The 25,331-nt window shown below is 36.6% G+C and overlaps 2 protein-coding genes across 2 annotated transcripts; one reads left to right on the top strand and one right to left on the bottom strand.

Annotated features, from left to right (window-relative positions):
- Positions 1-2,551: 2,551 nt before the first annotated feature.
- Positions 2,552-16,136, top strand: LOC149024978 (DDT domain-containing protein DDR4). Its single transcript, XM_089143048.1, has 12 exons — positions 2,552-2,631; positions 2,848-3,067; positions 3,209-3,319; positions 3,413-3,499; positions 3,610-3,647; positions 3,757-3,838; positions 5,555-5,661; positions 5,746-5,905; positions 6,003-6,095; positions 6,245-6,368; positions 14,863-14,905; positions 15,401-16,136. Exons 2-12 carry the CDS (start codon positions 2,894-2,896, stop codon positions 15,816-15,818), a joined length of 1,437 nt encoding a protein of 478 aa, XP_088999174.1. The 5' UTR covers positions 2,552-2,631; positions 2,848-2,893; the 3' UTR covers positions 15,819-16,136.
- A 2,819-nt stretch (positions 16,137-18,955) lies between these two features.
- Positions 18,956-21,599, bottom strand: ATXR6 (TRITHORAX-RELATED PROTEIN 6). The gene is made up of 6 exons (XM_089143047.1): positions 21,291-21,599; positions 21,130-21,210; positions 20,786-21,015; positions 20,012-20,112; positions 19,697-19,909; positions 18,956-19,618 (listed from the first exon to the last, which is right to left on the bottom strand). Exons 1-6 carry the CDS (start codon positions 21,553-21,555, stop codon positions 19,459-19,461), a joined length of 1,050 nt encoding a protein of 349 aa, XP_088999173.1. The 5' UTR covers positions 21,556-21,599; the 3' UTR covers positions 18,956-19,458.
- Between the last annotated feature and the right edge of the window lie 3,732 nt (positions 21,600-25,331).

The raw sequence follows: 25,331 nt of genomic DNA, 5'->3' as shown, positions 1-25,331 counted from the left end.
TTCATTACATGTTTACATTAGTTTATATGAGTTTTCCAAACTTTCAGTTTTGTCCGCATATAGCTTGGCATGTGCCAATCATAAACTTTAGATTAGTGCCTCTTTATAAATTCAAGATTTAGAGAGTTTGAAAATGTGCAACATGTTAATATACTCACGAGCACTCTTTGATGGTGCATTTAGAATTATAGAAACACTACTCTCTTTAAGGGAACCCAATCATCAATGTGGTAAATAATGCATATTTTGTACACTCAGGTAGCAGAAATTTAGCAACTCTATATGGCTTCAGTTGTGTTACATGTATCACATCATGCTTACATTAAATAAAATGATGTATTTTTTTGCATATGTAGATGGAGCATGGGACAAGCAAACACAAAAAGGGAACCGTAATGCTATCTTATATGACTAAATTCGGAACTTCATTGTTGCTCAAGCAAAATTATGCAAAGGTTTTTCTGTTGCTGCACTGGAATTGGAAGCGGTGAGGGATGGATTGTTGTTGGCACGCACCATGCAAGTCTATGGCTTCTACTTTATTCCCATAGTCAAATGGTGATTCATACTTTAAATGGTCAAAACTGGTCTTTTGACTGGGTAAGTTCTGGGTATAATTTTGGAAATTTGTAAGCTTAGCTCTAATTTTTCTTTTGTGGAATTTAGATACATTAGCGGAGAATACAATATGTTGGCTGAATATCTCGCCTGAGGGGCCAAACAGTTTGATTTGCACAGAATTTAGTGGACTTACCACCTCTATTTTTTGTATATTTTTTTTTTTGTTGTGTAAGACCTCTATGTTTTTGTACCACTTTACTTGCCTTTTGGTGAATTAGTCATTGAGAGTTTAAACTAAACATTTTATCAATTGGCGTAAAAAAAAGGTAACCAATTTTATTTACATTTGGTTGAAACTACTCAATTCAGATCAGTTTTGGGTTTAAATTTTGTCATCATATAACCTCGACGATTTGGCGGCATCTAAGCAACTGAACTATTTAAGAGTGTTTATCTTTTGAGTTTTTTAACTGTTAACTACTTAAATGGGGAGACCAGCAAATATTTGATCTCCCCATTTAAGTAAGAAAAATTACTAGTGACTCACTTTCAGTCAAATTAAATATTATTCATTACCCACTAAAACCCTTATTATATTAAGGCGTGTTTGGTTATATGAATATGAAGATTTAAATATCTAGAGATTTCAACTTTATAGATTTTTGTAAATGCGCAAATATTTAGCGTTTTTATAGTGCACCATTACCCATAAATCTAGATTCACGTAACCAAACAAGCCCTTAGTGAATTTAAAATTTGAAAGTTGAATGACAATTATGCCTCTTAATAATGTGTAATGATCACAATGCCCCCATCCCTCTCTCACACTATCATTCTCCTACTCAACCCTTAGTATAGCAACATTTTCATTAAACATTAAAAGGGCATTATGGTCATTACGTCTCATTAAGATCATAATTCATAATTCTCATCCAACTTTTGAAATTTGAAATTACTAATAGAAATCAAGTTAATAACGAATAATATTTCAAAATAATACTACTCACATGTGGAGGCAGCTTGGACCCAGGAATATAATCCACAATCATTATCACAAAGTGTTAGAAGAAAGGCAAAGTGGGAAAGAACAACGGAATATAATCTACAATCATTATCACGAAGTGTTAGAAGAAAGGCAAAGTGGGAAAGACCAACGGAAGGGTGGCTAAAATGCAATGTAGATGCTGCAGTTGGTAAATAAGATTTCAATCAAATTGGAGGGTTTTTTCGCAACTCAAAAGGGGTGTATTTGGGAGGTTTTGTGCATAGAATCCCCAAGATAAGTGTTCTCGAAACTGAGCTCCATGCTAGTTGTGTAGGCATATGCTATGTAGTAGAAAGAAATATGCTACCTGTTTACATGGAGTATGACTCTTCACAAGCAATCGATTGTTTGAAATTGAGTGCTCAAAATCAAAGAAGGATGACAAGGATTATTGTGGGATTCGAGAGTTGGTAGATTTACATGGAAATATCATCATTACTCATACTAATAGAGAAGCAAATATGGTTGCCGATTGGATGGCGAAGAGAACAACTACTCTTCTACATTGGAGTCTCCTACGCATTTCTTTTAGGAACCCCCTCAAGGTATAGAGGAGTTCCTTCAGGTGGATCGTTTGACCAATTCTCTTTAAATTGATTTGGGTTTTTTAACCCCGTTTATGTATAAAAAAGAAAAAAAAAAAAAAGAATAATATTTCATTTTACTGAAAGTGGATCACTATTAATTTTTTCACTTAAGTGCATAGACCTAAGTTTTACCCTAGCTAAAAATCTCTTTCACTTAAGTGCAGACCTAAGTTTTACCCTGGATCTCACCGAAAAAAAAAAAAAAAATCTGGATAAAAACGCTTTTTTTTTCTTCTTGGTAAAAGCTATTTGAGTTTATTTATTTATTATTTTTTTAAGAACTACTTGAGAGTTTTTTTTTTTTGTTGGTTTGATAAGAACATTTGAGAGCGAAGAAGGTGAAAAGCTAATGTGACAGTACAATTTCAGCCAATGTGCTCGGTAAGACGGTAACGGGTCAAAAAGAGGACGACAGACACGAGATGATCCAGGAATCAAGTAAGCATCCCTAGGGCTGGGAGGTTAAACCGGTTGAAAATTTAGGCGGGAAGATTTTCGTTTATATCAAACGTCACTTCTATCGTTTATCTCCGTTTCTCCGAACTCTGGAGATACGAGAAATTTCCTATTTTCTTTTTCATCTGGGGTTTCCGTTTTCATCCAACCTCTCATCTCATGCATTGCGTTACCTGCTAACTTTTCTTGCTGCAACAGAGGAAGGACGACTTTGTTTTGCTGTTGCGTATTGAGGTATCGAACAATGGCGAAAACGCGCGGGAGGGAGAGGCCAGCTGTTATTTTAAACGCTGAAGAAGAAAGTCTTTCGGATGGAAAACCACCCATGGATTCGCTCTTGCAATCATCGGAATCACAACCTGCTCGTCTTCGTCTTAGGGAACGATGGGAACTGGCTGCTGTTCTTAACTTCTTACATGCAAGATCACCATCTTTTTCTTCCTTGTTCTTCTACTCCTCTTCATCTCCCACCAGTTTATTGAATTAGAGTATGCTTTCTCTATTAATGACTCTATAGTGGGTTTTTCGTATCCAATGTTGGCTTGATCGTTTTGAACAGGTTTTCCGGCCCATTCTTCAGAGCAAGTTGAAGTTTCCAGCTGAAGAAATCGAGACTGCCCTCATTACGCCCAATGACACTCTCGCTTGCCTTCACATTTTACTCTTGAAGGTTTGTTGCCATGTTTCTTTACTCTGTATTTTTGTTATCGAGACATTGCTCCTGTCCATAAATACTGTGTGGTATGACATCTAAATTTTGTAGGGGATACCACCCGTCAGAAAAAGTTCGAATGAACCTGATGTTTGGGTTAAAGAACTATGTAAGAAACTTGACGTGTGGTGGTCAACGGTAGGTAATTTTAAGGCATTGCTGCTTCTGCAAAACCTAGGTTGGATTCATAATCCCCAGGGCGAGTCAATGGGGGCTATTTGTTTAACTAGAGCAGTATTTTGGTGTAGGTGGCTGAGGGAGGCTCTCCACTTCCTTTATCCCATGGGTATGCAAAAATCACATCTCATGTTAGGTGGTGTTCACCCCCTCCTTTTCTTTTTAAATATAGTCCTTGAGAAAGAAAATTTTGTTTGTTGTTGGTGATGATTGTGCAGAGAAGTGATATCCAAATACAAGGAAATTGATCCAACTGTCCGTCTGGTGATCTTGAAAGTGCTCTGTGAAATTCGTCTAATTGTGAGTTTTAACATACCCCCTCAAAAAGAAAAAAGAAAAAAAAATCGATTTCTTCCTTTTGTTTTTATTTTTCTGAGTAAGATTTGATTTACATGCATGTTTCTCTTTCTAGATGATCTAATATGTCCTTGTGTTCCTCAATTCTTGCTTTTCTTTTATTTAAAATATTAATTTTTAGGGTAGTTATATCACTCCCATACACTTTCATGCTAATTTCTCAAACTCTCCTCCCAAAAGTTTCGTCTTTCATTCCCCCAATAAAGTACTCTTACATCTTCTCACTTGCTTTTTGGCCAAATTACCCTATTGGTAATCGATCTATGAGTTGCATAATTTGTGTATAACTCATTTATCTTCTTGTCTTGCATCTATGGAATGCAAACTCCACCTCTATAGTGAGTCTGTGACTATGACATCCCAGTGTAAGAGTTTTCCCTCTTTCTGATATCGTCAACTTGATTGTAATGTCATTAGTTTTTCACCCATGGTCCATTTTATATATTGTTTCAGAGCATTTGATAAATTTATGGACTCATTGTCTGTCATTCTTCCTGCATATATTAATTTGGATCCGAGCTCCTATATTGGAATTATGTCATTTGGCAAATAGGTTTGCAGTGGGAGGATTAATATTGTCATCAAGCATACCCCTTGGATTTCTATGTGGGTGTTGATAATTGTGGGTTTAGGTTATTATGTCTGAGATATCTTGGTTCCTGTTTTGTTTTGTTCATTGCTTCATGGCACATTGGTTATTCATCCCAGTTGAGTTTGCATAGACTTGATGTCACAAGGGCATTAAAATCAAACATTTACTTTTTAGGGCTATAAAATGTCCTGTAGTGGTAACCTGCAACCAAACCAGCACTGGCTTCTATATCTCAAATGCACAGGAAACAAGATGAAAGAAGGAACCTGGTCCTCCTCCAGATCCATCAAATTCATTGAGAATATCCGCCAAATATTCGATCCTGTTTATAGTTTATACATTTCCAGATTCTGGGCAAAACTCAGATATTAATTGAGACAAGCATACCAACTTAAAAGTAATCCTTACAAATTTAAAGTTGCAATGGCGGGGAAATGATGAATGAGAACTCTCAACCTACCTTTCTTAGTTTGAAAATCAGGTGGGAGGAAGAAGTTTTTTATGCCTTTTTTCCTTTGTTCGGAGACCCCAACATTACACATTAAAACCAAAGCCCCATTTTGTCTTATTATTGGTTCCTTCCTACTCAAAGGCGGATTAAAATTTTCGTCGTTCAGTAAAATCTCCAAAATAGAGTATCCATTCCATGACTTCAGGGTTTGCAGAGACTTGGTGCAGTTGCCATTTCAACCAAGCCTATATATGTTAGGAAATCGGAATGATGGGTTGTGATGAGGTAGTTAGAGGCTTGCAGTAGGGGGTGGAGCATTCCATTGAGAGGAAGACACGAAGAGATAAAAATATGAGAGTTGAGCATGATTGAAAAGGGGGGGGACCTGCAACTGATAATGGCGGTTAATAACAGGGGAAATTTGGCCTTTTTGAAAAATCAAGGAGAAGAAGATGTAAGAGTTTATGTTGTTGGGGGAACTCAGAGGTGAAACTTTTGTCAAGGGACTTTGAGTAATTAGGATGCATAAATACTGGGGAGTGGTAGAAATTTAACAATATCATCTTTTGTTTATTGCTACTGTGAAAAAAATGAAAACAATTTTGTTTATTTGCAGCAAAATGATATATTGACTCATATTAACAATGAACTGAAAGATGGAAGACAACTTTCTACATTCCGTAAAGATAGAATTGGTGGCGATGAAAATGGAACTAGCTACTGGTAATCTTTTGGATATTTACTTTTAGATCCTTTTGGTGGTGGTTATCTTTTATTTTTTCTGATTAAGCTTCGTATTCTTTATAGGTATGATGGGGATTCAGTTATTGGTCATAGGTTATATAGGGAAGTGAGTATCATCGGACACAACCAAAGCTTGAGGGAGAAGGGACACTTAGCACCTCCAGCAACTGGTTTTCAGTGGGAGACACTGGCAACCAATCTCGAGGAATTTCGTGAAATATCAGTGAGGCAACTCTTTTCTCTTCATTCCTCTCCCCCTCCAAGGTTGCTATTTTTGGCTTTCCTGAGTGCTTGTTATGCATTTTTTCTTGCATTGGCAGGATAAGCTTTCTTCTAGTGAAGTTGTGGTGGAATCTAATGTTGGGAAGATTGTTGAAAAAGAAATTTTACCTGTTTTAGAAAAAATTCAAAAGGTTAGCTGTTAGCATCATTGTTGCCAAGTGGGAATTGACACTTCCCCTTGGCATCAAAGGCTGTGAACTTGCTTGTTCTTTCTTATCATATTCATTTTGCTAACATAATGGATTTATTTTTCGGACTTATTTATTCTGCCTTGTAACAGAAGAAAGAAAGGACACTGAAGCGGCTACATGAGAAATCAATGCCTCAGAGTGGTCTTTGTAGTTCTTTAAGAATGATGAATACACGCACCTGTCGTGTTCGTAGACCTGTCAGTTACACATTTGGTATGGTGCAACTTATTTTATTTGTTTTAAATATATTGCATGATCTGGTTGGAAGCTTGATGAATGATTCTTGACCTCAAAGGGTTTAAGCTTGAATTTTGCAGTTTTTTGTTCTGTTTATTCTCCGTATGCCTTTTCTATATACCTTACCATCGATATTATGTGTGTGTGGCTCTTCCAAATTGAGGTGGAAGTGATAGGTGCCACAGGATTGTGTGTAATATTTTGGGGTGAGTCCTATCAACCCAAATCTTAGGGATACAAGTCCTGTACAGAGTTAAGCAGCTAATTTCTTTTGGTGTTTATTGTTTGTTTCCAAAGAATTGGAGGACATTAGCATAAATGATCATGTAGAAGATTGAGAATGAAGATCTGTTTGGCTGAATCTGATTTGTGGAAAAGAGATAATCTTGAAGATTGTGGCTGGAGTATCCTATTAGATTTAGTACTACTTTAGTTTATATTTTCTGTTTGTTCTTTTGTTCTATTTGTTATTAGATACTAGTTGCTACTGGATAGCGATTTAGGAATTGTTTTGTTTCTGTTTTTTATTTTTGCATGTACGACTTTGTAGAATAGCATTTAGATCTTCTTTCTCGAAGAGTTGCACTTTCAGGGTTAATTCCGATAGTAATACAAAAAATGATTAGAGTGTGATGTAGGTCACAATTCCGTACGTACCTATAAGAACAAGCGCTAACCAGCGCGGCAAGGATGTGGGATGCAAGTACTGTTGATGCAGCCTGGTCTGATGATCTGATGATATGGCGTGTTTTTATTGGTTGAATACTTCAATGGATCATCAAGTTAGGCACTCTTCCAAATAGAAGCATGAACAAAAGGGCAAACCTGGTGCCAAAGGCTTCTGCACAAGCATAGTTTGGGTGGGGGGCAATTTTCCGACGCTGCCTAACCCAAACAATTTTTGTTGCGAGCATAGAAGAAAATTCGATAATTTCGGTCGAAATGTCTGCATATTTAAAAAACGAAACGAAATTCCAATTATTTTGGAAGAGTTACAGATGATCACTGATGGAGGTTTCGACCATTTCAATAGTCCAACTTCTTTTTCCTCAGTTTTTGTTGATTTTTATCCCATTTTCATCTAATTTCCACAACTCCTTTGCCTTCAAGCACCCCTCTCCAAACACCTCCTAAGCCACAAAAGCTACAAAGGAAACTCCGACAGCAATAGAATGTGAAACATGAGCCATACCCAACAGTTCCAAACTTCCCCTTTTTTTATTTTTGTTTTGTTCATGCCTTAAATGATCTTGTATTGTTTTGGAACTAATATATGTTTAGCTTAGGACTATGATGATTGTGTTTTGTTAAACTTATTTTTTTATTATTTGCTACCATTTTTTAATTTTTTGATTTTAATAATTATTTTCTAAAATTATGTATTTTTCTTTTATTTATATATCATATACAGGCTTTAACTTAATATATGTAAGACACCATCACTTGATCTAGTTGGTCATTTTATTTTGTTGATTTTTATATATGTAACCATTGTACCAAACAATTCATGTATGCTGATGATTCTATACATGTATGCAATACAGTTTGTACTTGTTGGTCATTTTATTTCGTTGATTTTTATATATGTAACCATTGTACCAAACAATTCATGTATGCCTGTATGCAATACAGTTTGTACTTGTCGGAACCAATCATTTGTTAGTATACTTGAATGATAAATTTTCAATATTTTTTTTTGTTGGCAAAATACTAGTTCCATTGTGTTTATTATGCTTTAAATTGGTAAGAGCAATAAATCAGATGAAATGGATGTCATATAAGGCCCGAAACCTATGGTTGAAATTTAAAAACAAAATCATATGTTTCGACCGAAAATATTTCAGCCTTTTATTGGGTTGAAATCTTGGTTTCGGCCAAAATTTTTTCCTTGGTTGTGAGGCTGTTTCATGCCTTGAAATCAGGGTTACAACTGTGGTCCACCCACCATTGCGCCAAATAGAAGCATGAATGGAGAAGAAGCATGAACATGAATGGAGAAGAAAAAGGAGCAAAATACTGTTCACAGTGAACAGTGTCACAGCTAATATTTGCCTCGTTTAGAAATGATTTTTAGAAGATGTTGTGGACTTATCAAATGGGAAGAGATTCTATCCTAACGCTTGCATGATTTAATTTCTATTTTCATCTATTTTCAGTTTTAGAAAATGTATGTTGTACTTTATTTTACTCCAATAGAATCTTGGTGATTTTTTTATTTCAGTTTATTACTAGTTTAGGAGTTTCTGCTTTTAGTAGCTTAGCTTTAATCTAATAGTTTTTACTTTTGAGATTTTCTTTTTCTGCTACAGCTTTAGCTAAGCAAAATAGGCTTGTTATTGAATAGAAAAAATGGAGACTTGAAGAAATTCAATTTGTTGCATGGTAGCCTCAGTTATGCAGTGAAATCCATGTTCAACAGCTGAGATAGCGCGTCCCTTGCCATCTTTTTTTCTTTTTATCCTTCTTGTTTCATATATAAAAAAGCAACAATCATAGCTCTAGTTATTTAATTTTCTTAATTATTATATTTATTATGATAGCAGTCGATCTTCAATTGGGTTCTTTGCTTTGAGGTCGACTATTAGTGTCTCCAGAAAATACCAGTTCTTTTTTTTTTTCTTCCAGAAATTCGAACCTTCATAGTTCAACTTGAGTTCTCCAGTGGGTCTTCCTAGGGATCTCTTAGAGCATTAAATTCCTAAAATTTGAAACTTTGAGGTCTGACTTTTTTGTCATAAGCCTGTGCTGGTCTTGGACTGTTTATTCTGCTCCTTCAAGTCCATCAGAATGCACAGAGAGGGGACTTGATTTTGGACAGTGTGAAGTATTCCTGCTCCTTCACTGCGTTGCTTCAGCCTCTCTCAAGCCAATAGCCAAAAGGCCAGCATTCATCTCAATACAGCAAATAAGATAAACTAGTGAAACTAGCGAAAGTGAGGTGACTAAAACAAAAACTCCATGAAAATCAGCATGTTTTCTTGTCTGGACTTAAAAAAATGAGAAACCAAAGGAGGCACATGCTCTAATGCGCTTGACACTATTTTGTCCCTATTATTTCTTCTTTGATATGGTTGGAGAAAAGAAGAACAAAGGTTCATAACAATCAAATAAAAGGGATATGACCTTTTGAAGAAGGCTTGGTTGCAAGTTCATTTGGTAATCTTCAGAAGCTGTTGTGTAGGTAGTTTGGTGGAGGATCCTGTTGGAAAATATTGTGTGGAACTGAAATAGTAAGTTTTTATCTTGTGCGGTTGCTTATTTAAAAGTTGTTAGTTCCTTTGTTAGTAAGCAGGTATGCTACGTTGTAGTTGGTAGTTTGGATCTCTCACTAATTCACTATATCAGTCTGTTTCTTATTTGGTTGTAATGCTCACCTCAATTTATAAATTAGAAGGACTAAGGACTTTTGGGAATTAGTCATATAACCAATGTGATGAAGCCTAAGCGCTGTCTATAGGTGGTGAAGCCTACGGGCAATTTTTCTTTTTCCTTTTTTCTTCTCTTTCTATCCAATCTGATCAACATTCTAGCAGCTGACCACCCATTGTGGTCATCCACAAGGTGATGTCTAATCTTTGGTTTGTGCTAAACCCTAATTTTCATCTCTTTCTATTTCTCTTTGTTGTTATTGAAGGTCAAGATGGTAGTACTGGTACATGATGAGGACATCAAGAAGAGATGGGAAGTGTATTTCTCTAGCCCTCTAATGAATATTGTTCAGGTGTTTGTAACTCGGATAATAACACTATTTGTTAGCGCACCAGATTTTGAACATATATGGAGAATGATAATATTTGAAGTAAAAAAATGTTCTAAGGAGGATGAAAGTAGGCAAGGCACAAGGTCTTGATGAAATTCCAATTGAAGTATGGAAGAGCTGGCTAGCTTGGCTAAACAAGTTGTTTAATAAGATTATGAATACAAGGAAACGACCTGCCGAAAGGAGGAGAAGCATTGTGGTCTGAATTCACAAAAATAAAGGAGATATTCATAGTTGCAATAACTATAGAGGCATAAGATTGATGAGCCACACTATGAAATCACGGAAAACCAATTTGCTTCTATACTGGGAAGATCTATAATGGAAGTTATTTTCCTTATTAGGAGACTTATGGAAAGATATAGAGAGTATAATAAGATCTTCATTATGGTCTTTATTGACCTAGAAAAAGCTTATAATAGAGACCCTAAAGTGCTAGTTTTCTATTTGAGAAAAGGAATGTTTAAAGTATATGTGGACATAATTAAAGAATATGTATGATGGTCCAATGACAAGTGTAAGAATATTTGGAGGACAAGGTAGTGAATTCTTGATTACAGTTGTGGGCTATATCAAGGATTAGCTTTAAGCCCATATTATTTGCACTTATAATGGATGATTTAACTAAAGACACTCAAGTGAGGTTCCTTGGTGTATGTTTTTTTGCTGATGATATTGTTTTCGTAGGTGAGGCACGAGTAGGGATTGATAGAGCGAAGATGGAGTATCCAGTGTGTAACTTTGGTTGTCATTGGATGAATAATGAGCTGGTGAGACTAAGGTACAATATGTCAGCGATATATTGTTGTGTTGTTCCATGGCGATATGAAAGCTGGGTCGAAAACAAACTTTGCCGAAAGTAGCTGGAAATCCTTGGATTTTCTGGCGAACCGGTGTAAAAACCGCTGAAACTTCACATATATCTCTCTGCAACTCGCCCTCGTATTAGTATCTCTTCTTTGCATAAAAACCAAAACTACAGGTCCAGAAGTTGATCGAAACCATAGACCACCCCAATCTCCGGCCATAACAGGTTCTCTTCCACATCCGCCGTCACCGGCAAATCTAAGGCCTAATAATTGAAGATTGATTAAAATAGTGAAGAAGAAACTAGATAACCAAAAGCAAAATCTAGAACCAACCAACAAGAAAGGAGATAGAGAGAAGAGAGAGAAAGTTGAAGGCTTGGAATGAAAGAAGAATGGGCAGAGCAGTGAAACGAAGGATTCGTCGATTCGATCCTCTTTTGTCATTGTAATCCAAGTTTGACAAGCATGAAACATCAAAACTGCAACCGAAGATGTCGGCAAAATGTTGCCGACATTTCGGAGTTTCTGTGGTGTCGACAGCCACCGACACCCTTTGTGTTGGCAACATTTTGTACCTTGGGTGAGAGTGTGAGATTTGGTGAGAAGGAGATTCCATAAAGCGATAATTTAAGGTACCTTGGCTCAAATATAAATAATAATAAAAAAGTGATGTTGACGGTGATATTCCTAAGAACTAAATTGGGCGGATGAAGTGGAGAGTTATGTTTGAGGTCTTGTGTGATTGACGTATTCTTTTAGAGTTCAAAAGAAAATTCTATAGGACCACTGTACAACTAGCTATGATTTGTGATGCAAGAGTGTTGGGCTAATAAGAAACATCAAATAGTTAAAATCAATGTAGCAGAAATGAGGATGCTAAGATAAATGAGTGGAAAAATTAGGGAAGATAAAGTAAAGAACGATCATGTTGAAGCTAGACTTGGAGTAGCTCTAATAGATGACAAGCTACGACAAACTGGTGGCACAACCATGTTCAATTGAGGCCTTTAATGCCCCTTGGCAGAGAAGTGATTTAATCCAGATCAATCAAGTAATTAGAAGAACTAGGGACATACCTAAGATAACATGAAAAGAAGTGGAGAGAAAGGATATGCATAGTTTAGGCCTTTTATCTAGTATGGCCGAGCTGATTGGAAGGCAAAGATCCCTGTAGCTGACCCCACTTAATTGGGAAAAGGCGTATTGTTGTTCTTGTGATTGAAATTTCATTTTGCATAGAATAACTCTAAATTGAGTTGAGACTGAACTAAATGATAAATGAAACAAAACATATTGAAATACTTTGCTACAACGAAGAATCAGATGAATTTTGTCAATATCCTGACTCTTTTATATGTATAGAAATGTGAAATGAAAGATCCTTTTCCCAATTAGAAGTTTGTACAACATAATAGATTGGTGCCTTTGGAGAAATGGAAGTAGTATTTTCAACATTCCTTGAGCAAAGGGACATTATCAATAATAATAATAAAAAAAAAAAAAATTGAACAACATATACCATCTTCAACTTCGACTAAAGCTAAACTATGTTATTGCCTTCCCTTCCTCTTTCCTCCGAGATAGTATCATGAGTTACATTAGTTTTCCATTTTCTACACTTTCCATATTCAGACCTTAGATTTTTGCTCATCTAACCATTAGCTTTCTTTGATATTTTCATCATATAGAATCCCCCATTAGGTGATAAAGTCCTTGTTTATGTGAGAAGTTGATAGTTAAGTCAGAGTCCTAATTAGAATTAGAAAGTCATTTTGAGGTCAATTAGGTTTCCTAGTTTATGTCTTAGTTTGTTTCTTTTAGAGGCTATAAATAAAGCCTTGGTTCTCTGTAAACACAAGTTGAATTGATGAATAAATTTCTGTGTTTGGAGGAAACAATCGTGGGCTTCCTTGGGACAGCCACGGTGGATTTGAGAGTTCATCTTATTCAATTTCAGTATTCTTCTCGAAGTATAGCTGCCATGAACCATTCCCAAGTAAGTGATCATAATCCCCATTCCAATCCTTAGCCTTCCCTCTTCTTCCTCCATCCATCGCCTATTTTTATTTTCTTGAATTTTTAGACTTTTTTGGAGACCCAAATTTCAAGGTTAGATCAACACCAATCTAACCGTTAAATCTATCCCAAACTTAAAGCCTCATCCCTCGAACTCGTAGTTCCCAATTTGAACCCATTCTAGTCGTACAGTTTCAAGTATAATTATTTTCCAAGTTTCAGCCAATTCTGACACCTATAGACCAAGCTTTCATCTCAAGGAATTTATCCCATCTCTGCCACAATATGGGTTTCATATCTTTGACATATTTGATCATAAAATGCTCTAACCCTTTCCCCTAGGAAAGCATCCCTTGCCAACCCCTATCACAAAGGAACCCCATATCCCAATTCCTCTCAAACCCTATAATTTCAAAGCCATAGTGATAAAATTACTCATGGCCAACCCATTCGTTTCAACTGTAGGTGTTCTAAACCCTAATTGACTGCTGATTCTATTGAGGATGATCCTGGAGTTAGCCTAAATCTTGGGCAGCATTCCTACAAGCTAAACCCTAGAATTTGGTTCACATCACTGCAATTCTTGCTTTTGTAGGTTTTTTTAAGGTTACTTTGTTAATTGTGCTTGGGACAGACCGTCGTTAACATCCCAGAAATTGACAAAAACACAAATCTGCACATTCTTCTTTTTCATTTGCACGGCCTTTGCCACCAATCTGGATATTTCTCAGTTTGAACTTAATGGAAAGATGCACACACTCCTAAAAGGGTGTACTTACTGGCTTTCAGCCTCTAGGATGTGTGCAGTGTTGAGATAGAGGAGAGTTCTGGCCATACCTCACAATGGAATGAGAATAGCTTTTCTGTTCTTATGACATTGCCGGAACTCTTCTATGTATCGTATCCAAAAAACAGGGTGTTTTTGCCAATCCTCAGCAAAGCAGTTAAGCTACATATGGCAACCTTTTGATTCTGGGTTCCAAAACTTGGAGATAGTTTCTACTTTTCCTTAGCAGTTAAGCTGCTAAAGTGTGAAAATTTACCCCTTTCCAATCAGTTGCTGGAACCTTGTGCAATGAATATATCTATTGTAAGACTTTTGGATCTACTTTTTCCCTTCAGAATTTGCATGACAATGTGGTAAAAAATAGAATCAGCAATACATCTATGTGTTTTCAGTGGTTTCCCATAAAAAATTACAACTGGGGTTGTAACGCTTGTGCTCAGGTGTTTCTGATTTCCTTTTCATATATGAGTGTGTGTATTGTGACCATTGCAACTAACAATTCGTAACTGCAATTTTTCATGCCTTCTTCTGCCTCCCTTAAAACATAGAGAAATTGGCATGCTGTGTTCTCTTGCCTACAGCTAACCTAGACTCTAGGATATGCTAAACAGAGTTACAGAGAGGTTTCATTGGGTGTAGAAACTCAAAAAATATATATATTTTATAAATGGAAAAGGTGAGCTGTGTGAAGCTTATTATATATGGTATGAAACTGATCCTCTTTCAATCACTTATAGATACCATTTCTGTCTTTGAATTCAAACTTTGTAGGTTGATTACTCGAACACCCCATGATTGAAAAAACATTCCTACTTACTATTAAATGAAAATAAAGCTCCTCTCATCAGGATGCAACAGGTGGGTAGAAGTGCCATCATTGTCTGTTCTGTAATTTGACCTATCAGTCAATGATTTTAACATTCTATCTTCAAATAGAAGTATATTAGTAAAAAACATGAAGAGCAGGAATAGAGAGCAATTTTAGTTGTTCCATGCTTCTTTCGTTCGTTTTCCGTTTCTCATATTGACCCCCCCCCCCTCAATTAATTTCATCTTACTTTTCTGAAGAAGATTTCCTGACATTTGGTTTATCTGCAGATGACTTTGATAAATCTATTAACGAGGCCTTGGAGGTGTTAAAGTAAGAGCTGCTAACCTTTATTGCCCTTTCCATCTTAGTGTCCCTTAGCTTTTCAATTTACAAGCAGCCACTTGCATGGGCTTTTCTACTTTCTTTACCCTTTATTAGTTTGAGATTTCTTTTCATATATCCAAAAAAGAAAGTTTCCTTCCTTGTTATACCTTTTCCACTTGTCTCCATCAAATGTACATACTGTTAAGAAATTAACAGCTACCATCTTGAGTCCGTTGAGTAGGAATTTGGTTGCCCAAATTTGGGGGTTTCTTGGGATCTTGCCTTTCAACCCTTCCGAATGTATTGTAATCGTGATGCAGTTCTCATACGCTAGCAGTTTAAAAATCATCCTAATAGCATAGTTATTTTTATCTTTATTTGTGACCATTACCGTTTTGCTTAGCAGGTATCACTTATTTGGTATACCTTGCTCAAATAATAGGTATTTTTCATTTAGTAACAGATCTTGTAACTGATTGGGGAATTTAATTTTATGATCAGGGAAGATTCCAACAGCGAAGAAAAACATGAGCAGGAAAATGCTAGTGATACTGAAGGAAGTATCAGTGATGAGAGTCAGTTCATAGGAACCAGCAATGGTAGCTGTGACAATTATGATGATAATAATGGCAAGGACGGAGCTGTTGCTGGTGACAACTTAGGCACTTCTGAGAATGAAAGTAATGGCCCCGGAAATGGTGTGAAACAGAATTCTCAGAAACGAAATGGTTTGACTGCAGTTGTAGGATTACGCCGCAGTAAGAGAGTGGCTGGGACCAATGGTCCTGGCTTGATAATAAGAAACAACTCAGATGAGGAGAAGCAGTTGAGGCAGAGGCCTCCCTGTGACAGCAATTCTGAACCTCTTATTATTTCAGACTCTGAAGATGGAAACTTGTCCGAAGATCTGATTATGTAAGAATTGACTGTGGAGGTTGAAGAAGGTAATATTGATGCCTTTCAATTACCAAACTAAACAACCCACACCCAGCCATTACTTGGACTTTTTACCTTATTTATGTAATAGCTAGGGATACAGCTTACAATTTGAGATCGTCTGCTTATCTGTAAGGATGACAAAAGTTATATTGTAAATTTTCCTCTTAAATGTATGCCGTATAACATTCCTAGTCCATATTGACATTGCAGTTAGTTTTTGGGATGACACTGACTATTTCTTGTCATATTCATGTCTAAAGTTATGTGAGATGAGAGAAAGGAAGTATACAGCATCTAATGCACCCCAATATCTGGTGATTGCCTTGTGATGTTCTAGGTATTTACTTAACTTGGATCCCCAATGCACATTGGCTGCAACGAAGGGATTGTTCATAGGGATTGGTTCAATTGGCAGAAAACCAGAGACCAAAACTTTATAAGAGGTAAGAGTTCGTTTGATTTTTGGACTGTTGCATCCAAGGCTTCAACAGAGGAATTTTTAACATATGTATCTTTTTGTACCAATTCCATGTGTTTGCATGTTTCTGCTGAATAAATGCCTTTATTACCAAAAAAATAAAATGTATCCTTAATTCTATTGTCTTCAGAGCTCCATATGGCAATGGAATTCTTACCCGGGTATCTACATAGGATACCTCAGTACAAAGTTCTAATGTCAAAACAGCTTCATGTGTGCTTGTAACCTTATCTTTGCCAAGTGAACCTTGGAGGAAGGATGCGTATTTTTTGTCTCCAAGTTGAAATTATGTAATATCTTCAGGAAATAGCCTCTCGCCAAGGGGGGAGGATGATTAAGGCTTTGTGCATTATGACCCTCTTCAAAATTCGTTGTGGCAAGAGTCCTTGGCATTCCATGCACCCGTTGTCCTGTTGTTTTGAATTCCTTGATGCAAATCATTTTGTTCTGTTGGGAGTAGGACTAGGAGGGGTGTCCTTTCGGGGTTACAAGAGAACCTTAAGATGCTACACCAATTCAATAGAGGACCCACATATACGCCAAGGTGATCCAGACTCCAAACACACTTCTTGGAAAGCCAGTGAAGACTTGAAGTAACATAATACTATGAAGTATGAACAAAGATGCAATCAACCAAAGGCTCTGGAGCACTCCAAAGGGAGAGATGCCAATTTGGAAATAATTTATTCTTACCTTACCGTTTTCTCTGCAACATGAATTATGTCATATCAGATTCTTGTGAACAGTGCCCCCCCCCAAGGTCCGATCACCCCCACCAGATGTATAAGGCAAGGAGACCCCCTGTCTCGTGCTCTATTTGTCTTGTGTTCACAAGCGTTGAGTGTTATGCTAGCGGAGGTCAAGGAGGCCAGTATTATTTGTGGTATCAAGCTGAGAAGGAGAACTCAACCTCTCACTCACCTTCTGTCTGCAGATGATAGCATTATCTTTATGGAAGTAAAGGTGAAGGAGGTTCACAACCTTAGGGAATGCTTGAATTTTTATTGCAAACCCAGTGGTCAATGTGAATTTTCAGAAATCCAGTGTTACCTTCTCTCCTAGTATTCCTCCTAAGTTTTATAGGCGGTTTGCAAAGATACTGAAAATTCCTCTCGCATTAAGTCCTAAATAATACTTGGGTCTTCCTACAGAATTTGGTATATCAAAGGCTGAATTGATTAAGGAGATTAATGAGAAGGCAACTAGTAAGACGCGAGGTTGAGGAAGAGGCTTCCATCCAAAGCAGGCAAGGAAGTAATGATACTTCAAACTCCCGAAAGCTCATCATGAGAAGTCGAAACAAGCAATTACACAATTTTATTAGGGGGATAAGGAGGATAAATCTGCCATGTGTTGGGTTTCTTGGAATAGGATGTGCAAGGCCAAGGACAGAGGGGGATTAGGACTTCGAGATCCATCACTTCACACAAGGCTATGTTGGGGAGACTTGCTTGGTGGATCTGGTCAAAGCCAGAAGGGTACTGGTCAAAATTCTTTAAAGATATGCATTTTCTAAATTCAGATTTCCTAAATGCAACTATTGGTAACTAGCCTTCATGGGCTTGGAGGGGTATTATGATTGGTGGAGATGTGCTAAAGAGTAGCCTTTGGGGATAGTTGGCTTGGGAGAGAACATCAAGGTTCGGGAGGATGCTTGGATTGTTACAACCTGGAACTTCAAGGTACAACATAATTAATTTAAAGACCTCACAAGTATCACCATGGTGAATGAGCTAATAGATGCAAACTTTGAGACAATGGAAGACACAATTGATTCAACAGGTTTTCCATCCGGATGATGCTAGAGAGATTCTTAAAATTAAGCTGGGCTTGTTTAGAATGGATGATCATCAAGTATGGGGACCTACGAGCGAAATGGTATCCATACGACTAAGTCTTCTTCCCATCATCTCACCAACATAAAGGATCATAGAACTAAGGCCAACCTGGCAGCTCAAGTACTAACGCTATTGGGTCAAGCTCAATACTAACGCTACCTGGATGGTTTCAAAATGTGGATTGGGCCTTGTGATTAGAAATCATGTTGGGGTTTCATTGGTAGTTGTGTCCACCCCAACAAAGTTCTCTAAGATTATCGTAGGTGAGGCACTGGCCTTGAGAGGACTTCTCCTTTGTATTAGCGAAGGAATCAAATGTATTGAGGGAGACGTAGATAATCTAGGTTTAGTAAACACCACATTGGCTATCTTGGAGACTCCTAAGTGTATTGACCCTATTGTATGGGATATTAAATATCTAGCTTCTAGGATGTTGGATTGTAAGTTTGTTTATTCTTCTAGGGAGACTAACAACATTGCTGACTCCCTAGCCAGGAAGGCAATCTCCTTGCCGAGTAGGAAGGACTAGCTTGTTTCCACTGCTTGCCAAGATGTGTAACTTGGATTATCACGTCTCTTTGGTTTTGGAATGAAAGTTTGTTTACCAAAAAAAAAAAAGAATCAGTCCCTTTATACCTGTCCTATAACATTGAGTATGATAGCTGCTTATTTCTTTTTCCCTGGGGAAGGGGTTGCAAATTAGAGCTGCATCATCTTGTGAAATTATGATATGGTACTTTCTCTAATGTCAGAATACATGCTAGACCTAACATGTATCCCAACAATGCATACTTTATCAAATGAGAATTCCAAGAACACGTACTAAATACTCTCAGTCTTCATTTTGCCATTTTAGTTTCTTAGCTTCCTTTAAATATGAGACCTCACAAATGAGGCAATAGTGATACCAGTTGAGTAATATATTCTTTTGTTGCTTGATTGAAGCATACAAGGAGGGTGCAATTACCATTTTTGCTCAAAAATCCGTTAATCAGACCAGAAGAAAGAATTCTACTTTTTAATTACATTTTTGCTGAAGAATCCATTAATCAGACCAGAAGAAAGAATTCTACTTACTTTTTCAATTAGAGGACTCAAACAAATACAAAGACAATACAAGTTCTTCCTCAGAAAACCCCAGGAGGTGATGGTTGTTTTACTACAATCAATTTGATCTTACAAGGGAAAGGTTGCAACATTTCCATTCCCAATAAAATTTCCCAGGGATTGGCAAATATACTATTACAAAGTCATGAATTATCCTTTTAGACATGGGTAAGGATTAGTTGTCAAAGAGGGTCATTTCAGAGAAAATGCTGTGTAGGGTATTCATGCTCCTGCCCATTGTAATCATAGTACAATCTCTCCCCCTTTGGTATATCTCTGTTTGCTATCAATAAGACCCTGCACTCGCCATTGACATTGTACCTGACACACTTCAAATTTTGCTTCTTCTTGCCATTCCTGTTTCATAGGATTAGAGATTTACTTCTTTTGCAATTTCTTAAAAAAGGATTTTGTGCTTTCTTACAGTATACTTACGGGGTATGGTTGTTAATTCCATTGATGAAGCGAGCAATATTACCACGCTTATCAGGACATATAACAAGGCTTTGTGAAGGATCAGCAGCAGAGATAAGAGTCATCATGCTATCACCATCATCATTTTCACGATTTCTCAAGTAATCAACATCACCTGTATACTCTGTGATAATTGTGAAATCCTTTATATATCTGTCTGCCTCTACAGTAAACCTGTTCGATCAATTAAATTTAATGAATCCCACTATGAATATTTGAAGACTTCAGAGGTTAATTCATCTAAAAAAGTGAAAAGTGGATTTTTTGTGTGCTCACCCTTCTTGAGCATCAAAAACAACTATGAGGGGAGGCCATTCTCCTCTTTCCAGCATACTCTTGCAGAGGTTTAAGGTTTCAGTATCTTCCCGAGATAGAACCTGAAAACCAAATACTGTTTAACATTAACTGACGTTCTTCATTCTCTTTATTCTAGAGACACGTATTCACAAAGAGAAAAACATAGGAAGAAAACTGCTCAAATGTTTTAGCTTGGATCATGTTCAAGTTCAACTCTACTATGGAAGTTGTCAGAACTTCTGACAGATTCTTACTACGCTTTATTGAAGTCTATACATTTGCAAATTCTAAGAATGATACAGAAAATGTATCTCAGAAGATAATTTTTCTCATAAAAAAATGAAGTAAATTTTATTCCTGAAACTTAAGTTAAGTATGCAATTGCTTTTGATAAAAACTATAACAGCTTCCAATTCATTTCAGATCTAACACAACAGCTTTAGGCTAAAAATTTTGCAGTAAACCCTTATAGCTGTTTATGCTAAAGATGCTTCTCATGAGTACTGCTTGTATTTAGGCATTTACTTACACCAGGCATTGATTAATTGTTACGTGCTGTGAAATTAACACAAACCTATGCAGGAAGGAAAAAGAAAAGGATAAAACAATTGAACATACCCTAAGAACTGTTCCACAGATGAGTTCCAATATGACCAATATTGAGCTCATTCTATTAACTAGCTTTTCTTATTGTTTGAAATGTTTCTGGGTAATTCAGCATTAGTTGATTCATGAGAGCATCATTTTCCTTACCTGCATTCCTCCTTTTTCGATACATGGGCAGTTTGCCGACCTTGGTGCCATGCCAGGCATATAAGTAAGCTCGTTACTGAAATCTGTCCCGGTTGCCGTCAATGCTGTTGCCAAAGACGCCATCTGCTCCAACCTTCTTGCAGGGTCTTCACTGGGCTTGAACGGCAATAGCTTTCTCTTTTTCTTCGACACCACTAAAGTAGCCGCTCGTTTCCGTGTTCTCTGATTACCTAAATGCAATAACAAATACAAAATGAGCATAAATACCGATTAAATCTCTATAAGACCATAACACCCCTCCCCCAAAAGGAGGGAATCCATGGAAATCGATATATAGCACTTACCATTTTTGGATTTCTGTGTCAAATCTGACGACCTTTGAACTCGAAAGAAGTCGATAATTTTAGTTTGGATTAGAGGAAACTCTGCAACAATAGAACAAAGCAATCAAACTACTGGTCATAACAATAACATATGACCAAAATTCAATAACACCTTCACTCACTTTGGGGCTTCTTCTGTTTGGAACAAGGTGGGCAAAACCACTCCCCTTTTGGCACAGAAACCAGGATGGGTCGAAGGCAGAAGAGATGAAAACCTCGATCACATTTGTCACAGAGGAGAAGTTCGTCAGCCGCATCACCGGATCGGCATTCCTCGCAAATGGTGCCATCGAAATCTCGTTCCCCGTCACTGCTACTCTTTGGCGATAGAGGAAGGATGGGCTTCGGAGCTCGTGTTCTCCTCTTCAGGGACGTTACGGCGGCCATGAGCAAGAACTTGACTGTGGCTACAGAGATAGATGAGATCTGAGACTGTTTCGGCGCCCTGATTCCTTTCACCGTCTCCTTTTTAAACGGCACACTAAAATGTAATGGATGTTTTCGCGCGCTGGTTTGTTTCGCGGGAAATAGAAAATGTAATTTTGGCGCCATTTGGTGGTCCTTTGACTAGGATCTTACCTGGCCCATCATGGAATTTGAGCTCAATAAACGAAGCCCATTGTGGCCATAATTCTGAGTTGGACTACAGAGCAGGGCTCCTCCTCGTAAGCATAAAATACCATCTATGGGTGATTTAGTAACTTCGCTCATCCACCCTATTTGCCTGCATAAAATCATAAATGCATTGAAGACTTCTTCTTTTTTCCCTCACTGCGTTTTTTTGGGGGTGAAACTCAGTGCATGATTTTACTCTATGGTATTGAACAAATTACACATACACTCTTGTATTTATAAACAATTGAGTTTATACATCTTGAAATTTGTTATATTATAAACGTCCCAGGTGTCTAATGGCATTAGTTTTAAAATACTAAAATTTCATATTTACCCTTAATGAGTTTCCTTGAAAATTAAACACCCCCCTTTCTCTCTTTTTCCTTGAAAATAGATGCCTCTTGAGGGTAAAAGAGGTATAGTTTTTAATTTAAAATAAATATGCCATATTTGTATAGTCCATGCTATCAACCAACAAAAAAATAACTTCTTTTTTTTAACCCTTTGAAATCGTCACAGAAAAATATAGCCCATGCTATTCTTTTCGTCATACATCTATTGTCTATACTGTTATCACATAAAACAAGCAATGATTTACCAACGGAGGCTGGTCCAAGCAGTAAGCAACTTGATCCGCTTAAGCAAGGTTCCGATATCGAAACCTTGAGGAAAAATCCCCGCTGTGAGACTCACCCACCACAATCAGGTGTGCGACCCGGTCGAACACCAGATTAGTCAAGGCAAAGCCTTGGAACCGGAGTTGACAACCAAAAAAAAAAACAAGCAATGATTTTTTGCACTAACTTTTAAAATTATAAAATCTAAAAAACAGTGCAATAATTATAAAATCTAAAAATCATGTTTTTTGTGCTCGCTTTTTTATAATCGTCAAGGGGAAATCACGAAAAATGCATTTTCTCATGGATCCATAATTAGGGCCAATCATATATCTAAAAATATATAGAAAAAATAAAATAATAACAGTCATTGAAATGGAAGGAATTGAATATAAATATCGGTTATGCAAGCAAGCAGACACAGAGGAAACCATACAAGTAGCCTATCGGGTCCATGAGGAATCCTATAAGGCAAGTTTCACCAATCAACACCATTTTTTTTTCTTTTTTTCCTTTTTTTTTTTTTTTTTTTTTAATAAAAGGGGTGGGGGTGGGAGGTGGTGACTGGTGGTAAACTCACCAATATTTTATCTGTTAATGAGTAGAAAGAAAAACACAATTTAATTATCTGTTCAAAATACATCAATAACTAAACATACAGATGGGTAACTTTCACACGGCAACACGTACGCTGCTTCTAAATTTTCATAAGGTTAGCGTGAGATCACTAATATTTTGTGTCAGTCATTTTTATTTTTTATATAAAGATATTTTTTCTTGGTAACATTTGTCTGATATAGATGACGTATTATAAATTTATATATCATGTCTACCTTTAAAACATTAATTTTTATTTGTGGCCGCCTAGCAGCCAACGGACGAGATTCGACCACGTCATCAAACATATATTTAATAATTTAAATTTTAAAAACTAAATGGTATTATATGCAAATATGATTTTTTATTATTATTATTATTATTATTATTATTATTATTATTATTTCCTTTATACATTTGAAGGATTTCATAATTTATACATTTACAAACTCGACCCTTGATATGTAGTATAATCTAAACCCAGTGATAAACTCAACCTTTGGCTACAAATAAAAATCATAGTTTCTGCATGTTCTACTGATGCTTTATTGCAAATCTTCTTGGAACATCCAACATATAGCCAAGGTTCGACATGTTGGTGACTTTTGGCTAGGTGTTGACGGAAATTCAACCCATAATTTTGGATGAGGTATTTAGGGTCGTTTTTTGCTTAAATTTGATTATGTAGCCTAATTGAAACCAATAAATACATTGGGAACATTATTTTGGTCTAAAACATAATTTAATTCAAAGTTATTTATGGTACATGCCCTATTATATGCAGGCAAAATTGAAACATAAAAAACTAATGTAAACATGCAAAGAGAACACAAGTATACAACTATCAAGGAGAAGTACTAAAGTCTATAATTCATTATACAATTATGCTAAGCATGATTCATGCTTCACATTTTGTCGTTGGCGAACACGGGTCCCGTTCACTTTGGCAAAAATTGAATAAAAAATCGGTGAAAAATCGAATGAAATTATGCTAAATATTGTGAATTTGGGTATATATCGCTGAAAAATAATATTTTCACGATATATCGTTGATTTTTCGGCAATATATAGGAGATTTTTGGAAAAGTTGATGTTGCTCATTGTTTCTTGTCGCCTACCATTAACATGACAATATATTGCAAACACCTTATACCTATTATTACCTTGCATACACACTTGTTCATTCAATCAACTAGCTTTAGGGATTTGTCAAAGGTGGTGGTTGTGGTGGTGCTGGATGATGTCAATGAAATGAAGAGAACAGATATCCGAATAGCTGCCAATGACGTTATGGAAGGAAGATAAATGAGATCCAAATAGAAGTGTGGAAGAATAAGAGGTAAGCAAGGAGAATCGTTGATTGAGTCAAATAGGTTTAGGGATTTAACATAGATGGTGACGGTGGTGGTTGTGGTGGTGCTACCGTGCTAGTGATGTTATGGAAGGAAGAGATGGGAGATCTGAATGAAAGTGTAGAAGAAGAAGAGGTAGGCAAGGAAAATTGTTGATTAGGTCGGGTAGAATTAAGGAGAACGGTTGATTAAGTCGGGTAGATTTAGGGATTTGTTTTTTAAATTTAGAAAATAATAGATCTTTTTATTTTTGTTAATAAAAACCCCTTAAATATAAAATAACAATTTATTTACATTTATACCCTAGTTAAGTGTTAAACATCCATACCCTAGTTAACTGCCTTTAACACTGGTGGATGCTTTATTAAATATGTGGTGGAATATCGACTAAAACATAGTGTCTATTTTTGTATTGATGAATTTTGTAATGTCACTATTTCCAGTTCGCCTCCATTTTCTTTATGATTTGTAATTCTAACTTAAATTTTTGGTTCGTCAAAAATTTGTCCATCAACAAAAGGAAATAGTGGAGAGTTGGTTGGAAGGGATAATCCGAATATCACCTTGCGGGAGAATCAACAACAACAACACGGTTACACAACACCCCCGAAAAAAAAAAAAAAAATAAAAATATCGCGACACTAAAAAATCCATATCGGTGTTGGCAAGGTCAGCGTTACCGTCATAAATCGTGATTCCGATACGTCTAACCCTTTCTGATTGGTTTTGAAAATCTGATAGTCTTTTTTTTTTTTTTTTTGGTAACCGATAGTCTTTTCAATCCAAACGACAAATGGGATGGAAAATCTGAATTTTACCTTAATTTAGGGCCTGTTTGGTTACGAACCGAGATTTCAAATCTAATCATAATCGATCTTTGGTTGTAAATATATAGATTCATTCTTTCCTAACGGATCGGTTTGGGTGGGGGATTAAAAGCTTCTTTGCTATTCCAATTCCGTCGTCATGTTTTTGGATGAAT

This window comes from Hakea prostrata, chromosome 2 (assembly GCF_041222555.1).
Source record: "Hakea prostrata isolate BN-2017 chromosome 2, UWA_Hpros_2, whole genome shotgun sequence".
Taxonomy (NCBI): Eukaryota; Viridiplantae; Streptophyta; class Magnoliopsida; order Proteales; family Proteaceae; genus Hakea; species Hakea prostrata.
This window is presented reverse-complemented; position numbering and strand designations above follow the sequence as displayed.

Excerpts from the sequence above, each read along its gene's own strand:
- LOC149024978 (XM_089143048.1), top strand. The coding sequence starts at position 2,894 with ATGGCGAAAACGCGCGGGAGGGAGAGGCCAGCTGTTATTTTAAACGCT. Across the intron at positions 5,662-5,745 it reads GAAAATGGAACTAGCTACTG|GTATGATGGGGATTCAGTTA; the intron begins GTAATCTTTTGG and ends TATTCTTTATAG. Across the intron at positions 6,369-14,862 it reads ACCTGTCAGTTACACATTTG|ATGACTTTGATAAATCTATT; the intron begins GTATGGTGCAAC and ends GTTTATCTGCAG.
- ATXR6 (XM_089143047.1), bottom strand. The coding sequence starts at position 21,555 with ATGGCCGCCGTAACGTCCCTGAAGAGGAGAACACGAGCTCCGAAGCCC. Across the intron at positions 21,211-21,290 it reads CAAACAGAAGAAGCCCCAAA|AGTTTCCTCTAATCCAAACT; the intron begins GTGAGTGAAGGT and ends CTATTGTTGCAG. Across the intron at positions 19,910-20,011 it reads GTTTTTGATGCTCAAGAAGG|GTTTACTGTAGAGGCAGACA; the intron begins GTGAGCACACAA and ends TTGATCGAACAG.